Source organism: Lactuca saligna, chromosome 2 (assembly GCF_052625555.1).
Source record: "Lactuca saligna cultivar CGN05327 chromosome 2, ASM5262555v1, whole genome shotgun sequence".
NCBI classification, from domain to species: Eukaryota; Viridiplantae; Streptophyta; class Magnoliopsida; order Asterales; family Asteraceae; genus Lactuca; species Lactuca saligna.
Window position 1 is genome coordinate 76,779,863 of NC_136418.1, and position 19,431 is coordinate 76,799,293.

At 38.2% G+C, this 19,431-nt stretch overlaps 1 protein-coding gene across 1 annotated transcript; it reads right to left on the bottom strand.

The window, feature by feature from the left end:
• Nucleotides 1-8,886: 8,886 nt before the first annotated feature.
• LOC145029823 (uncharacterized) lies at nt 8,887-10,311 on the bottom strand. The gene is made up of 3 exons (XM_078978279.1): nt 9,859-10,311; nt 9,339-9,787; nt 8,887-9,268 (listed from the first exon to the last, which is right to left on the bottom strand). Exons 1-3 carry the CDS (start codon nt 10,309-10,311, stop codon nt 8,887-8,889), a joined length of 1,284 nt encoding a protein of 427 aa, XP_078834405.1.
• Nucleotides 10,312-19,431: the final 9,120 nt, after the last annotated feature.

Consider the following 19,431-nt stretch of genomic DNA (forward strand, 5'->3'; position numbering starts at 1 on the left):
AATAAGTCTTGGTGCATTTCGTACGGATACATGTCCTCATAGGACTTTTGGAATTCGGAGTTCATAGTTGCGATCATGATGCAATGTACCTTCGTTGCATCACCCTAGTGAGTTTCGAAAGAGGTCATTTCGGCGGGAGTAGCGATTTTGGGGTTGATTTTCTCGAGCTTCTCATCGAGGAGATACTGCTTATCCTCATAGCGAGCAATCGTGCGAATGTATCTTATCCATTCGCTAAAGTTCGTTCCATCAAAGGTGACCTTTTGACAAAGGCTCATCAAAGTGAATGAACTAGCAGCAGCATTGTTAGCGTTCAACATCTACAATAGAAAGGACAAAGATTGATTAGAATGTGAATCCCTAATTATCACCCAATAAGAAAAATTAGGGCTAGGATCCAACAACAATATTTACACATTAGAAAAGGGATGTCGTAATCTAATATGCAAACAATTTTGAAGGTAAGTGAATGACGATTCACTAATTCTCCACCATGAAAAACATAACTTTAAGTCCTAAATGTATTGAGAATTCCTAGGTTCGGATGAGATTCATTGAAACCTTTCAATGGCATGTTTAAATCTCGATATGCTCCTCTTGTATGTGACTGGGATACCGAGGATCACAAAGCGGGTGTGAATTACCATGCAAATTCACATGGTGCCTTCATTGTAACGATCACCTATTCGATGTGCCGGTAAATCACACACGCTCCATCGAACTATGATAAACAATGAATCACCCTTTTCCACCTTCGCTTAGAACCAATTAGTATGCCGGTAAACCACACATGCTCCACTAACTTCTTAGCAAGGTGCAAAGTGTAATTTCATGGGATTGCATCAATTCACTTTTCCTAAAGTAACTAAGATTGGGAAATTTTAAGAAAACATGTAGTTACTTTGTATTTCATATTATACTTTTAATGAGAGGATGAGGTTGCCCTATCCTACCCGTTCGGCTAACGATCCTCCACCGATCAAGCAAGCGGTGGGTGTGAGTGTACACCCATTAAGCGCCATTTTATAGGCCGCAACCTTATACCCACCTTATAGACCGAATTCGTGAATGAGGCCTACTAACGGTAAGACTAGCATTTAAGTTATACATATATAGATATTAATCTTGTAATATTATATTAGTATAGGGTTGGATTTTAAACTTGTAAAAATTCTAGGGTTTGAAATTTAAATTGTCTAAATTAAACTTTTAATCACAAAACATAAATTTCAAAACTTGAGGGCAAGTTTTAAACATTTAAAACATAAATGATCAAATAACAAATAATTCAAATTAACAATTAATCACATAATCATCCATATTTGATTTATTTATGATTTCTTGAAAAACAATTTACCAATTTAATTAAAATAATTAATAATTATCATATAAGGAATTTAAATATTTTATTAATTGCTAAATATCTTCAATTAGATCAAAAATATAGTCATATATATCATAAAATCGGTTTTGGGTTGATCTAATATGATAAAGGCAAGTTTCCATAAGATAAATATGAAAAAATCCTGATTTTGGCTCTTCCTGACGCTCGGACTCGCCGAGTACCCAAACTGGACTCGCCGAGTCAGGCCAACTCGCCGAGTCCACTATAGGACTCGCCGAGTCCATGAACCGGAAACACAAAAATCGAATTTTGCAGTTAACATTCAAACAATTAAGCATCAATTTAATAGAAACCAATCTAGGCTCTGATACCACTGATGGGTTTTGTACATAAGAACATTCCTATGTGCGCATACAAATCCTAATGTTTGGATATAAGTTTCTCTAATTAAACATGCATTGAATCCAAGACTCCTAATGGCTAATTAGGTATAAGAACAATACAAAACCAGAGTTAGAAGCATACCTTGAATCACTTGTTTGATCTTCTTGTTCTTGGAGCTTCAAAGTCACAATTGTCACTCCTCTAATGGCTTACAAACACCAACTAGCAAAGAGAATGATTTGAGAGAGAGGAGAGAGGAGGAAATCGGGTAGGGTATCCTTGCTATAGAGGAGGTGCCGATTTCCCTATCCCAAGGGGTCTATTTATACTTGTAAGTCTCCTAGGGTTTCACCCTTAAACCCTAATTGGATAACTTAGACTCTAAGTAATCCTAATCTTTACCAAAGATAAGCCATGGACATTTTAGGCTTATCCTAGCCCTAGAAATCGTCCACCCTCTTACCAATAAGGATTTACAGCATAAAGTGTAACTATCAAACAATTGACAGTTTATACCCTCTTATTTAATTAATCTCTTTAAGTCACCAGATTAATACTAATTAATCTATGACTTATATTAATCAAATAACAATATTATTATTCATTATATTATTCTCATAATATATTAATAATATCTATTCTCTCATAATAAATCATCCTACCAAGTTGCTATGGTGAAGGCAACCCAAAAGGACCATGCACAATCGGGTTAAATACTTGCCTAATATAGTTGCAGCCTTAGACACTATTCCAACACAAAGAACTTGCTTGAAAAGTTTGGAATGACCAACAACACAAAGTTGCGAGTACCAATAGCAGTGGGAATAATACTAACTCCTTCATTAGATACTCCTGCTGTGGATTTAACTATTTATCGAAGCATAATAGGGTCCTTATTGTACTTAACTGCAAGTAGACCTGATATTATGTTTTCGGTATGTAATTGTGCTAGATATTAAGCTAATCCCAGAGAACCTCATTTGACTGTAGTGAAAAATATTTTTCGCTATCATAAGGGAACAGTTTCATTAGGACTTTGGTATCCTTCGAAAACGGGATTTTTCATTCAAGCTTTTTTAGATTCTAATATAGGAGGATGTACTTTGGATAGGAAAAGTACGAGTGGTGGATGTCAACTATTGGATGGGAAGTTGGGAAGTTGGCAATCGAAAAAGCAAACTTGTGTGGCTATATCAACTGCTGAGGCTAAATACATTGCTGCTGCAGCTTGTACTTCGCAAATTATTTGGATTCAAATTCAACTTCGTGACTATGCAATAAACATGAAAAAGATTCCCTTGTATTGTGATTCACAAAGTGCAATTCGCATTTGTCATAATCCAGTATAACATTCAAAGACAAAACACATTGCTCTTCGATATCATTTTATCAAAGATCATGTGGAAGATGGGAATATTGAAATTCATTTTGTTAAAACAACTAAACAACTTGCTGATATTTTTACTAAACCTCTTGATGAAAAATCATTTTTAAGAATTTTAGCAGGTTTAAGGATGATTGATGCGAATTCAAATCCAAAATATCAAGCATGAAAGTGTCATTCAACAGTTATGAGTCAGAATTCTTCAGATGTTACTGTTCATACAGAGGCTTCGCATCCACATTTCTTTGCATTTGCGATCATAACAACTAAGGTTAGGTTTACGATTCATTTTGTAGTTTTTGTTTTTGAAAAATTAAAAATCCAAAAAGATTTCATGTTTATTCATTTTTGTTTTTGAAAAATCAAAAAAATCCAAAAAGATTTTATTTTGTTATGTTTTTAATTTTGAAAAATTCAAAAATCACAAAAATATTTTTTTTTGTTTTTGTTAACCTTGTTCTTTAAGGATTGTGTGTTTTAGTTAGTCCAGTACTTAATGCGAAGAGGTCATGCTTGTATGTTTCTATGGGAAGGTACTATTTCTTTCAACTTTGTATTAGTTAGGATGTCCCTAGAGCATGTTGCAGTATGTTGTCTCAAGCCTCATATGACTTTATGTGTACGAAAGGAAAGCCTTTATGAAATTATCACATGAAAATTTCTTCCCGATAAGGCTTATATTCACATTAGTCAAAAGAGCTACCTTACTCTTCTCAAATGAGTTAAGAGTATTCTGTTTGGTCCACATATAACAAAGGTACATTCGATCTAATAACCAATCTTTTTCATCTCAAAATTTATTCACACAAATCACACACAAAGACGTATGTCCTAGAGGTCTTTGATCCAACCCATCGAGACTTAGATATACAAAAATTATGTGTTTATGATCTGACATCATGAGTCCGTGATGGAAGTGAAACCCAAACATCATAAACCCTGAGGAATTGACAGGGAACATAGTTCCAGATTTTAACGAAACTTTTGTTTCAGTATCAAAATTTCGAAACTCCAAATCATATTCAATTCGCATGTGTGGTCTTGATCAAACATTTGCAACCCACGATGTTTTTTACCCAACAAGATCCAGTACAATTTTTTTGTTGAATATGATTTCTGTGTGAGTTTTATTCGCAAATCCTAGTCATGATAAATATTTTCAAAAGCCAACTTGTCACTGACTACACTGGTCATACAAGTAATTTCATTTACAATTTCTCACCTTATGTTAAGGTTGATATGTAATGAAATTTGAAACCAACCCAAAAATATCTTTTAAAAGAAGCCCTTTGATACTTATCAAAAAGTATTCAATTGTAATTCACGGGAAACTGCACAAGCTGTTGATCATCTCTCTTGATGATTAACGAAGCAACCTATGCCTGGGGTTCAACTGCATTCGTGTCAAATTGAATATTTGACTTCACAGAATTCTAAAAAAAAATTATTGTTTCTCATCTTATTTTTTTTTGGAACAATGCACACACGAAATCCTTGAGGTTCTGAGAAATACCAACTCAGGCTGATGATTTCGCAAGTCTGGCATATGACTTCACTTTACATCCTAAAAGTGAAAGAGCCTTGCCTCCATGCGAAGGGTTCTAACGGTTACAATTCAACAAAGGAATATTGACAGGATGTGTATACATGACGACTGGTATTCGGTCTGGTTTTCAAGGAGATGTGACAGTTGCTTTTTCACACATGGCTAACTTTTGCAGTAATGCTTCGATTTTCAAGGTGCCACATCGGATAACATTAAATGTATCCCGCTTTAATTTCCAATCGATTTGGGTAACCTATAAATGGGGGATCAAGATCATTGTATATAGTTACGTGAACAAAACTCTCATAATCCTAAAAAGCATCAAACCTTTTCAACTTCATCTCTTTCAAACCCTAACAATGGCTGGTACTCAATCAAACACTGATGAAGTTCTTTCACAATCACTCATGAAGATCCAAAGCACCAACTATCAAGTTGATCCAAATGTCTCTTCTTATCCCGAAGGACTGAAGATGCTTATAGTTGTCTTGAAACGATCATCCCTGTCCACCGCCATGTTTAGTTCTTTCTTAGTTCCGATGACATGGTTGTCATTGGCAGCTTCATCGGCTTCACACAACTACACCACTGATGTGATAACCTTCAACATGATGAACAACAAACGGGTTAAACTTACCAAGAAGATGTTCGTTGAGTTCTTGAAAATCCCTAACAACCCTCCATTTTTCAAACCCATTAATTCTCAAATTATCCACATGTTCAACGAAATGGGCCATCAACCAACACTTGAGAAGATCGGTGAATTCAGAAAGTCAGGATTACCATGTATGTGGAATTTTCTGTTTGGTATTTTTCTCAGATGCTTAACAGGACGAACAGTTGGTCTTGATAGGGAGTGTATGGAAGTTTATGCCATGGTAATGGGCTTATACTATGATATTAGTGTGGACTATGCAACTCAGTTATGGAAGGAGTTTGTTAAGAGTTTGGAAAAGACGAATTCGGAAAAAGGAATTTCATGTGCAAGGTATTGGAACCTTATTCTGGAAAAGGTATATGAAAAAGAGGGAATTCAAGTTCCAGAGGGTGCTGATGTGGCTGAATTTTCATTATATCAATTTCCTAAGGAAGTGAAGGATGATGAAAATATTTTTACTCATGTTGCTCGCATTCTGGATGCGATGCTTCACAAAGTATCATCCACTCACAAGGTGTTGATACGTTACATGAAGACTTTCGATCTAGCTATGGAGACTGGAATTTTGTTAGAAGTTGCTGCCAAAATCCCAAAGAAGAAGAAGGCTACCAAGAATGATGCAACTGCTCAATCTTCAAAACAGGGTCAAGAAGAGGAGGTTCAGACAGAGGAAACTTCGCCAAAATCGAAGAAGGAAACAATACCCTCAAAATCAGGGGTATTGAAAAAGATTCGCAAGACTGAAGTGAGCAGTAAGGGGGTGACAGTTCGCGATATTCCAACTCCTGTCTCTCCAGGATCTAAGAGGCAACGTGCTCAAGATGTTGCGAAACAAATGCAAGAAACATTGTTGAAAAAGCGAAAGCTGATAATTCGCAATGAGTCTTCAGATGAAGAGGTGGTTCCAGACACTCCACTAATTTCTTCACCGGTAATCATTTCTGTTCCACCTGTGTCAAATATTCAAGTTTCGCAAATTTCTTCAAAACCACTTGAAATAGTCACTACCAAATCAGTTTATGAGGAGATACATATTTTCGATACGGTTGTTAACGTATTTGATACGGGGGCACATATCACAAGTGTTGAAACCACTTTGCCAATTATCCTACCAGTCACCTTACCCAGTTCTTTACTACTTGTATCATTTTCAACTACTACACTATCCACAACCTCATCCATTTTTTATCATCCTATACAAAACCCATTTACAACCCTATTTCCTTCACAATCACCTGAAACTCCTCAACCTTCGCAGCCCATGTCTGATAATGAAACCGAAGGAGGAACTTTTAGAGGAGTATTTGAAGATATTCACTTTGATTCAGAGGAGGAGGATATACCTGATCATATGCTTATGACAGAAAAGCAGTTCAAAATCCTGAATCATAAGTTGAATGCCATTATTCAGTCACAAGCTGATTTTGGCATAATATCATCTATCTCAGCAATGGAGGTTGATGTTATGCTTAAGGCTGCTGAGAAGCGAATATTGGATAAAGTTGATCAGACAGATAAAAATAATGAGCTTCGCATTACAGCTAAAGGAAGTTCATTCAATGGAGTCGTAAAAGATTTACAATCTGTTGCAAAAGAATGCCATGTTCTGTTTGTGCAGGATGTAAAGAAAGTTCGGGAGGATGTAAACTTCAAGCTTGAAGAGTTAAAGATAGAACTTGCGAAGGAGCTTCAAGATATTCATTCTCAACAGATTGAAGTTCAGAAGAGGGTTGATGTAGTTGTCTAAGACATCAACAAAATTATTGCTGCTCCTATCATTGATGCGAATCATAAAGAAGATATGGCGAAGTTTGATAAGTTGATTCAAATGGTGACTGAGTTAAAGGCCTTGATTTCGCAATCTTCATCTTTATCTATACTTACTCCTGAATTCTTGACTCTCAAAGTAAATACTTTGGAACAAGCAATTTAGAAGGCACTGGCTCCGATTGCGAACTTCTCCACTTTACTACCAACGAGTGCCCCACTTGCTTTCACAGGGGTGCAAGGGGGAGAGAAAAATTTAAGTAAAGAGGATGATGCGAAGACCGTGGGAAAAGTAATATCCACTTAGCTCAAATCTACTCTTCCAATACTTACGATGCCAATTTCCTCAACAACAATAACCACAAGACCAATTGCCAAAGGAATATCGATTGGGGCAAAAGAAGGAAGTTCAAGTACGAAACCTCAATCTGATATTGTGGGAAGAGGAAAAGGAATTTTGTACGAAAAAACAAAGGAGGAGAAGAAAGCTGAAGTAGAGGCTGGGTTGGAAAGAATGAGACAAGTCCAAAGTATTATGAGGCAAAGGGCAAGTGATCCTCCTACAATGAACAAAGGAGATCCTGCGAAGCTGTACTCTTATGAAACTATAGAGTCAAAAATTGTGGGAAGGGAAATGTATGAATTCAAGAAGAAGCCATAGAGAAGTTATGATATTGCGAATTCAGACAATTATCAGTTAGATTTTCCGATTAACGAAATGCTATTCATTACAACTCAATTCAAGATTAGTGAGAAGTTTGATAATCCTGTTGACTACATACACATGAAAATCAGATTTCATGCTGTATTGGGGAAGAATCCAGATGAAGTATGGTCTTCAATGAAGATCAAAAAGGTGTTAACGATCCATAAAGATACGAAGTTTGAAGACATGCTTCAGAATTTTTGTTACTTTGTTATTCGAGCTGATAACAATCAGTATGACTTCACAATAGCTGACTTCCCACTGATGACTTGCAATGATTTGATTCAAGTGGCTCACATTTTGAAACATATGGAAGAGAATAAGCTTAAAGGATCTGAGACTGAAGTGTTTAAGATCGGGTTCGCACATGTCAAGATGTATATCATCAATTACTTCGATTGTTTGGCTCTAACTGATGTAGAATTGGCAACTACTTTGGGAAGGAAAGTGAACGTCCCTTGGGAAGAAACCTTAACACAGTCAGCATTATCAAATTATGTTGTTGGGGAAATATGCCTGAAACCTTTCGCTATGATGTTTTCGGGAAGAGATACGAAGGGAAAGCCCAATAAATTTTTGTTTAAGGTCTCAGAGGTTGAAAGATATACTTCTTCGCAATATACGCACTTTATTGTTCATATGAACAACTGCAAGAATAATAATGAAGGAGACAAGAAGTAGCTCAAGAAGGTGATTTCCTAGGTATGGAGAAGTGCGAAAGACAATTCACTCAGCTATTCAAAGGCTTATGGACTGAATAGCTTCGACTGTTTACAAAGGGGGAGATTGTAGAGGTTAAATTGTAAAAGTCAAATTGTGTGTTTGTTTAGTTTCACATTTTTAGTTATTTTACTAAGTCAGTTTTATGCGAAGCATATTGTAATAGACTTAGTATACTTTTTGTACACTCAGGTTCCCTATAAATAGGGACTGAGGATAGAAGTAGAGGATAACTTTGGAACTCAAATATCCTTTCTGCTTAAGTCTTGTAATCAGTCTTTATCAATATAAGATCTGATTAATATTTACTCTTCGTTTTCTTACTTTTCGATCACTTAAATCATAATTTCTTTCATAATCTTGATAACATTTCTCTTCAATGCCTTGTGTTCCCACTGAGTTCATTTTCTGCTTGGTCTCTTTTTCTTTTCACACATGGCCTACCAGGTAACCTCCTCCTAATAAGAGGTAGTATCTGGTGAAAATCAGGCATGTGGGGCCACAAGGTACTATCATTCAGGGGATTTATGGTGTACTCATAGGCCCTAAGAAATGCAGATTTAGTAAACCACTCTGCAACAAATTCCTCTGGATCAAGATTCAAGGAAGATATGGCACATATGGCATGTACACAAGGAATTCCTGTCAATTGCCAACCTCTGCATCCACATTCTCTCTTCTCCAAGTCAACACCATACCTTTCATTACATTGCACAACTTCCAACTGCTTGTATCCACTAACATATGATGCCCAAAATCTGTCAATTCAAAAAGTTGGTTAGCACTAGCATGTACAAAAAGTAAGTAAAAGTGTTTGTAACAACTAACATTCTCAACTTCTTTAGTTTACCAAGTTTCCTTCTGATAGTTGGACAAATTGCCAAATCCCAGCCCAATCCTTTCCCTTTCTGCATGTACAATCTCTCCATCACAAATACCCTTATGTCCTCCAACATAGTGATCAATGGCTTCTTTCTAGCTTCTTCAATAGCAACATTGAAGCTCTCAGACACACCATTTTCCATTGCATCACATCCCATTCCAACCTTAAAAAAAAGCCCTTGACCAACATAGTGATCATATGCCCCTACATCAAAACTCTTGATTTCTTCCATTGCAAGTTCAAATCTTGGAATTGTAGTTGCCTTTACAGCCCTCCAATAAGGTTTAATGTAGCACTCACCCTTAAACTTTTTATGGAAGTTAGCAAGGATGTGCCTAGCACACAACCTATGCTTAATTTTTGGACATCTTTCTTTCACAACCTCCATTATACCCTGCATTGATTTGGAATGTTAGTTTATGTAAAAGGTAATTTCTGTAAAATAAAAGTAGTGTATATATATACCTTGTGTCCATCTGACATTAATGTGATTCCATTACCATTTCCCCCTTCATGTATGTCTTCCGTTATATTGTCCAAGAACCACTTCCAAGTATTCTTGTTCTCAACATTTACTACTTCCCAGGATATTGGGTAAATGTTATTGTTTCCATCCCTACCTACTGCTGAGAGGAGCTCTCCTTTACAGATGCCCTTCAGAAAACATCCATCTATCCCAATAATCTTCCTACACCCATCTAACCATCGATCAACAACTCCTTTAAAACTCACATAAAACCTTTCAAACACCACAATAGAATTATTTTGGGGATGCACATACACTTCTACATGAGATCTTGGGTTAGCCCTTTTACTTTCAGCTCCATAATCCCACAGCTTGGAATAATGATCCTTCAAATCACCCTCGATTTCACACTGCAAATCTTTTTGCATTCCTACATTGTCCAACACTAACATTTATGTTGAATAACTTGGATACCATAGCTTTCATCTTCCTCAGACTCATTTTAGGTGACTCCAAAATATCATTGACAAATTGTTTCCTTATCCACTTGTAGGTAGCAATTGAACCAAGTTTGAATGCCCTTGAACAACCATGGTCTTCTCTAAGAGACTTTATTTGAAATGTTTGTTCATCTTTCATCTAGGAAGGCTATAGTCTAAAAGGGCATTGTGGTCGTTTTCCTTTACAACACTTTACAAGCAACCTATCCTTGTCATTCTTCTCATAATACAAGTCATATCCATGTGCAACTGCATAGTTACTGAGAGATGACTTAAGTTCAGCAGGAGAAGAGAATCTCATACCTAGTTCAAGCTTCATCTTCCTCCATTCCTGAGTAGCATCATGCCTAGGGTAGACAACTGAAAGTTGATTGCCTTTTTCATCTTCATCTTCAATAACTACTGGACATAACTTGTTCAAAAACTTATCATTATAGGTTCTTTTGAAGATTATTTTGCTTGATGTAACATATTCATCCTCTTCATGTTTACAGTTCTCATCATATGCCAAAATAGAGTCGACATCTTCTTCTGAATACACAAGGTCTTCATCGTCTGGTTCTTCTTTCTGAATCCACTCAAATAACGGTTCATTATCATGGTCAATATACACATCCACATGTCTGTTAGCATTTGAAACCTCAAGAAACTTAGAGTAGTCACATTCATTTTGTAGTGTTTGGAGCCCCTCACTCAATCTCACTTCAGGTATACAATAATACACATGCTTGCATTGAAAATCGATAAGCTTCTCAACATATTTGATGAAATCGGAGAAACCTAACTCGTTTGCATCTTCATTGAGACGTAGTACTTGTGGAGCAAAATACACTAACAAATTAGGCACAAAAGTACCATTATAGTGTACATTGACTTTTGGAAAAAGCTTGATTTTCCTCCATTGAATCAGAATGGTGTTTTGAGAGAAGAGAAGTGTGAGTAATGTGGAACCGTGTGACAATCGTCAATCTTGAGTCAAGTCAAGTCATCAAGTCAAGCCGTTCAACTCTATTAAACCTTGTGTATTAGGGTTAGTGTTATGTTCGTATTGTATAACTTGCTATGTTAATGGGAAAACATCACAGGAGAAAAGTTTGTGTTAAAAATTTCCTAAGCCTTCGTACTAATCAATGAATTAAACTGATGAAAACCATGTTGCATACTCATCGGGAATGTATAATATGCGTTTTTTTCCTGGTGAGTATTCATATAAAATATTTATTTCCTTAATTAAAACAACAAAAGATATATTTTTATTTATTTTTCCAATTTGCATAACTTTTTTTATTGATTTAATAAAGTTGCATACCAAATTGTTAGGCTGTTACGATTTCACCACCTAAAATATGTATATTTGTATTATAATATATTATCTTGTTAGTATTTCATGAATGCAATCAATAACACTGCTTTGAATGCGAAGTTGGATTTAGCTTTGCTATAAGTTTCAATCGATTTTGAAGTTGAGTATTGTTCGCATTTGTATGAGTGTAGTCGATGAATCGATAAAGCAAGAACATATGAGTTTTGATTCGCAATTGGATTGATGATTGAGGGATGATTCGTGAAGAAAAACGCGAAGTCAAGGACTATGAAATTGTTGTTTGCAAGAATTTAAAAACTCGATTGTGGAGTTGTTGATGCTCATTTTGCGAAAGTAAAACAATCGAGTGTTCGCATCTATGAATCAATTTGAAGTCAATTGGGTTAATATTCGCATATGGGTTCAACATATGAATTTTTGATTTCGCAAGTTTAGAGTTCAAGAACTAAACTGTGTTCGCATCTGGAATGAAAATTTTGTGAATCGCATTTGATTAATTAGGTTAAAATGCGAAGGTGATTAATGCGAAGGGATGCGAAGGGTGTAAGAATGAAGATGCGAAGTGTTTCACAGTAGAATGCGAATTGGGGAAGAAAACAGAAGATTTCAAATATTGTCCCTGGAGTTTCGCATTTTTGGAAATAAATACTCAACTTCGCAAATGGGGGTCATAAAATGATGAAATTGCAGAATTTTTAAAGAGATACACACACATAGACAACCACACATATATTTAGAAAATTAAACTAAAAGATGATAAATTACAGATTATAGCATTGTTCTTTGAGAATAAATTACTAAAAATGGGATATAGACAATTATAAGACATTGTTCTTGACTTTTGAGTCCAAAGACGTATGATCCGAACTTTAATTGTGAAATCGTCCTTGATTGAGTCAATTTCCTTTATAGGAGTAATATATTCCATTGTACCTTGCAAGTTAAAAAAAAAAAATCAAAGTCACAAGCAACCACCCCACACCCACTCTATGACCAGCCATACCTCCCCACCTTACCTATGTCACTTCAATGTTCCCTTACACTCAAATTTCACTCACTCCCACGTTTTTAGAGCTGGAACAAACATCCTCTCTCCTCATTTCTCTCAATTGCCCTCATTTCACTAAGTATCAAACACCACTTTTCTCTCAAACTTTTCCCACTCAAATTTCGAGATTCAAGGCTGGTTTTCAAGTGTTCTTCCACTCTTAGTAAGTAAAATTCATCCTCCTTATGATTATTTCACTTCATTCTACTCAAATCATGAATATCTTACACAAACTCCCTAACTATGATGTTAGATTCTCGAAAACCTTCAAGGCATCTCCAAGTGTTCTTGAATTAAACACTTCCATTCTTCAACAATCATCTACTGAAATCACTCAAGGTGAGTTCATACCCCTACATTTTCATGATTTCTCAAGTTTTCAGGGGGTGAATACAAGTTAAAACACTAAGAACCTATCAAAAGTTTTCTAACAGCCTTCATCAGAAAAGTTCAACTCCATTCACGGACTGTTTTGGGCATCTTAAACATTTTTGTTTTCAAAACTGTACAAGGTACAAATAGTTCAAGTTTTTAGCTTTAAAATGGCTACTTGCACATCTCCATACGATTTTTCTACAATTTATGGTGATTTTTACAAAACTGCCTATCATTTCAAACAACAATCCGGACCAGTCTGTGATTTTGGACTTTTTCACCCAAGTTAGAGGTCATTATAAATTGAGATAAAATTTATGAGCAAACTAGACACATTTTGTGAACTCTCAGAATTTACGGATCTAGTTTTCGACTTCGTATGATTTTTCTATGATTTTTCCAAATACAGGGCAGAATGGCTAAAGTTAGCCAACAGCATGTAAATATCATAACACTTTGTATTATGTTGAGCAAAGTGTATAATCATAAGTTCTAATATTTGAATGTGTTTCCATGTTAGTTTATCATTATGAACTGGAATTAAGACATTCATATTAAATATTAAATATTATTCATTCATTTTGGAACACGTATTATTAGACTATAAAAGGTATAGTTTGATAAATTCACAATACTAATACATTTTCATAAAAGAATTCATACATATTACAAACATTTTAGATAAACTATAATAGGTATAGTTTATGATACATCACTCAACGCACTCGTACAAAAAGGGTACATTCATACAAGAAAGATTTATATTCACACACATTTCAAGTAAACTTGTTAACCTATGTTGTGAGACTCTCTCTCTCTCTCCCCGTACGTCCGAGTGCGGGATATAATTCCTGGTAGTTATAATCAGAATCTCCTTGAGGGAGAACGTGATACTTGTATATAGATCTATATTGGGTTTGACACCCCACACCTTGCTGCTAGCTACAGTGGGACCTGCAGGTCTACGGGTGACAAATGTCATTTCATTTTCGCGACGCCTGAGAAACGTTGTGGCAGGTTCACATAGTCACAGTATGATTATAGCGACTCACTTAGGGAGACAACAATTCATAAAGTTTACGGGGTTGCATAAAAACCAAAGTAGGTTTTAGGTTGATAAAATAAATTTACTTTCCATTTCATTTTAAACTCACAACATTCCTACTAAGAAACGATGACTTTTCATACATTCTAGTCTTTGGTTGTAAGGCTACATTTTTCGGATTTCAAGGAAAATATCGGATTTTTCTGAAACAACGCGACATTTACATGTGAAAGACTTCTAATAAGATTATTAATAAAAGCTTATGAACTCACCAACCCTTGTGTTGACACTTTTCAAACAACTTGTATTCACAGGAAAACATTAATCGGGTTACCAAGTGCTTTTGAGGATGGGACGTTGAGGCGTCAAACTTTTCATATTTTGACAACATATTGTAATTGATTTTGAAACATGTAATTCATACAAGTGATGTAACTTTTCAATTATATATATGTTGGTTGTGTTTGCTTGAATTACTATTGAAATTGTGGTTATGATGCTATACATGAAGTCCTCCACCCCCGGACGTTTCCGCCATCCTTGGTTTGGGGGTGTGACAGATTGGTATCAGAGCATGGTTTATAGTGAATTCAGTATATCAACCACATAAGATATACAAACTATAAACACATTTGGGACTAAAAGTCTCTGATTCTTAAAGTGATTTAAAGAGTTGTACTTTTAGAAAACAAATAATTTCTTGTTTTAAAGTATACTTGCATGCATTCTATACTAGCATGGTGTCATAACTTAGGAGAACATAAATTGAAAGAGGAGGAGTCGAACATTATTAATACGCCTTAGCATGTGTAATCAGTTCTGGGAAGGATATAGCCTGATCAACTATATCCGTCCAAGAAGTGACTTACGCACATTAAGGAATAGTCGTAATGAGCGACAAATCTGAAAACCTAATAACACTCCATAAAGAACACGCTAAGAACCAAATATAAACATTTAAAAATACTATAGGAGTATTTGTACGTTTCTATAGCGCCAAATTATTATTTTCCGATACATACTTCTTAACCCCGTTTCTCGTACAGACGACATGGCAGGATTTCACATACCCGGGGACCCCTACTTTCCCAATCAGGGAAACGCGGGATGGATTGAAGATGAGCCCGAGGAGAATCCCGAAGAGGAACCCGAGGAAGATCCCGAAGAGGATCCCGAGGAGGAGCCCGAGGAGGAAGACGAACAAGAAGAAGAAGAGGAAGAAGAGGAAGACAACCAAGAAGAAGAGGAAGAAGAGGAAGAAGAGGAAGAAGAGGAAGGTGATGAGGTAGTCATGGTTGGGAACGAAGCGGAGGAACCACCAGAAGTATTCAACCCTCCCTACATCGCGAGGGTACCCGCGCACCGTTTTGGTTACAATGGACCTGAACCCCCTTGGGTAACAATGATCGAAAGATGGAGCCGACAACAACGCCAACGGTCACCATATGGCTACCAACGAGGTTACTATGATCTCACTCATGGTGGACCGGCTGATAGGGCTCTCCCCGTCACGATACAACGAATGACAAGAATGGATGATCGTGGTAGGACAACGACAGATCAGGTCCGGGAGTTAAGTGCCATTGTACAGTCTACTACGGATCGCACCAGAAACCTGGAACGAGACTCCCACCATCGAGACCAAATCATTAGAGACCTTCTCGCGGCTCAAGCAGAAACAAGAGAGTATCGGGAAAGATACATGGCACTCGAAGAGAGAATGGTTGCAGCCGAACGCAAATTGGCGGAACTACAGGGCGCATCGACATCATCGCAGCCTCCGTCAAAGAAGGGTCGTAGTGATTAGAACGTGTTGCTATTCTCCCGTCTTGGTAGTAGGATTTTATGAGTACGCGTTGGTGCTACTCCTTGTATGTAGGTCGACCCTGCGACTATGTGATTACACTATTCAAAGGGCTTTTGTAATGCCAAAAACTACCTTTTGTAACGAGGTAATGTAGACCCTTATGAGGTCAAAATTTTCCCTCTAAGCGTTATGTACTAAAAGTTATCAATGAAATTTGGCATGTATTTTAATTATTGAATGTTGGACACTATACATCATAACCCGATCACACAAACAATTACAAATAATAAAGTTATGATAAAATACAAGAGGGATGAAACCAGTATCACTCGACTCGTTATCACTATTGAAGTCTTACCGACTAGTCATTTTTTTTTATGACAGAACCATGCCACCAAGGAAAAGACCAAGGCCTTCCAACAACCCAGTGCCGCCTCCACCACCACCTCCGCAGTTTGATCCTGCAATGTTCCAGGCTGCAGTGACGGCAGCCGTGGCGGCAGCAATGTCGTAAATGGGAACCCATGGTTCCGGCGATTCTGGATCCGGAGCTACCAATTCCATTCATGGGGACAGCGCGGGGCGTACGAGGGAGTGCACTTACAAAGACTTCACGAATGGCAAACCCGATCCTTTCAATGGAAGCGGGGGCGTCATCACACTGGTGCAATGGTTCGAAAGGACCGAGGCAGTTTTTGAAATCTGCGCTTGTCCCGAAGCGAGCAAGGTCAAGTATGCGGCATTCACTTTCACTGGAAAAGCACTTACTTGGTGGAATGGCCGAGTTAAGTCACTTACTCCTACAGTAGCTAACGCAATCAGCTGGGAGGATTTGAAAGCCCTAATGTTAAAGGAATACTGCCCGAGGGGCGAAATACAAAAACTTGAAGAAGAACTTTGGAACCTCAGGATGACAGGCACTGATCTTGAAACTTATACTGCCCGCTTCAACGACCTAGCACTCCTCTGTCCAACAATGGTCACTCCAGAAGAGAAGAAGGTGGAACGATATCTCTGGGGCCTATCATCCCAGATTCAAGATAGTGTCTTGGCCTCGAAACCCACTACCTTTGAGAGTGCCAAGGAATTGGCACAACAACTCATAGATCACAGGGCTAGCCGTGGTACCGTGATAACCACCACCGACCGAACAAAAGGAGGGAACAACAAGAGGAAGTTCTGGGGAAATAAAAGGAAACAACCAATTCAGGACCCCGCCAAAAAGCAACCAATTGTTGCTGTTCGCGCCGCCACTACTGCTGCCGCTCCAGCGCCACCGAAACAGTATACAGGAACTCTTCCCAAGTGCAACAAGTGTAACTACCACCATAACGGTGCTTGTCGTGAGTTACACTGCAATAACTGTAACAAAAAGGGGCACACTGCACGATTCTGTAGAACGACTACCCAACCCGCCACACAAGTCACTACGACCGCCAACACTGGAGCAAGCCAAGCCTGCTATGGGTGTGGTGAAACGGGACACTTCAGGAGGAACTGCCCCAAGGCACGAGCCCCTAATGCTGGGGGTGTAGGGAGAGTCCTAACTTTAGGGCAGGGAGAAGCAGTCAAGGATCCCTCTGTGGTTACTGGTACGTTCCTCCTCAATAACTCTTATGCATGCGTACTTTTCGATAGTGGGGCAGAAAGAAGTTTCATAAGTCACCAATTCAAACATATACTTAAGCAAAATTCTCAACCACTAGAAGATTCTTACATCGTAGAAATGGCAAATGGAAAGGTTGAGCGCGCTAATGATATTTACATAGGGTGTACTCTCACTCTAGACAACCATTTGTTCAAAATCGACCTTATGCCGGTCACCATAAAAAGCTTCGATATAATCATTGGTATGGATTGGCTAAGCCTTCATCGTGCCGACATTCTATGTTACGAAAGGGCCGTCCGCCTCAATCTGCCGAATGGCAACGTTCTCACCGTTTATGGCAATAAACCTAGTGCGAACCTACAAATCATCTCTTGTGTTAAAACCCAAAAGTACCTCCGAAAGCAATACCATGTTTTCTTAGCCCACATCGTAGATAAGAAACAGGAGGTGAAGGACATCAAAGAAATTCCAGAAGTATGCAACTTCCCTGATGTTTTCCCAGACGATCTGCCTGGTGTACCACTCGCAAGACAAGTCGAATTTCGGATCGACTTAATCCCAGGAGCTACCCCCGTCGCCAGGGCTCCCTATCGCTTAGCACCGGCAGAAATGCAAGAACTATCCAGCCAGTTGAGTGAACTATTGAGCAAAGGATTCATCAGGCCAAGCTTCTCGCCCTGGGGAGCACCAGTCTTATTTGTAAAGAAGAAGGATGGGTCTTTTCGCATGTGCATAGACTATCGAGAACTAAACAAACTCACTATCAAGAACCGTTATCCCCTACCCCGAATCGATGACCTCTTCGACCAGCTCCAAGGAGCCAGCTACTTTTCAAAAATCGACCTGAGGTCGGGCTATCATCAACTGCGAGTTCAAGAAGAGGATATCCCCAAGACGGCATTCAGAACTCGCTATGGGCACTATGAGTTTGTAGTGATGCCATTCGGGTTAACTAACGCGCCCGCGGTGTTCATGGATTTGATGAATCGAGTGTGTCGACCCTTCTTGGATAAATTCGTCATCGTATTCATCGACGATATCCTGGTCTATTCGAGGAGCGAAGAAGAGCACAGACATCACCTACGACTAGTTCTGGAGGTTTTAAGGACCGAAAAGCTTTACGCTAAATTCTCAAAGTGTGAATTTTGGCTCCGAGAAGTAGGATTCCTTGGCCACGTAGTAAGCAAAGAAGGAATACATGTGGACCCCTCGAAGATCAAAGCAATCGAAGATTGGTCAACACCTACAACGCCGACAGAAATCCGACAGTTTTTTAGGACTCGCAGGCTACTATCGAAGATTCGTACAAAACTTCTCCAAAATCGCTAAGCCTCTCACCACCTTGACTCAGAAAGGGGTGGTGTTCGAATGGGAAGATAAACAAGAAGCCGCCTTCCAGACACTAAAGCAAGCCCTATGCAGCGCACCAGTCTTGTCTCTTCCAGAAGGAACTGATGATTTTGTGGTGTATTGCGATGCTTCAAATCAAGGCCTCGGCTGTGTGCTCATGCAAAGGGGAAAAGTCATCGCTTATGCATCAAGACAACTGAAGACACATGAAGTTAATTACACAACCCACGACCTTGAATTGGGAGCTGTGGTGTTCGCCCTGAAGATTTGGAGGCACTACCTCTACAGCACCAAGTGCACCATCTTCACTGATCACAAAAGTCTTCAACACATTCTCAATCAGAAAGAACTAAACATGCGCCAAAGAAGATGGGTGGAATTACTGAATGACTACGAATGTGAAATTCGCTACCACCCAGGCAAGGCTAATGTAGTAGCCGATGCCTTAAGCAGGAAAGAATACTCGGGTCGCCGAGTAAAATCCTTAGCCATGACCATCCACTCCCAACTGGCC

Bases quoted from the DNA above. Each gene is read 5' to 3' on its own strand.
- LOC145029823 (XM_078978279.1), bottom strand. From the start codon at position 10,311: ATGTTAGTGTTGGACAATGTAGGAATGCAAAAAGATTTGCAGTGTGAA. The intron at 9,788-9,858 runs GTATATATATAC...AAATCAATGCAG, and splicing joins TAATGTCAGATGGACACAAG to GGTATAATGGAGGTTGTGAA. The intron at 9,269-9,338 runs GTTAGTTGTTAC...TTGAATTGACAG, and splicing joins AAACTAAAGAAGTTGAGAAT to ATTTTGGGCATCATATGTTA.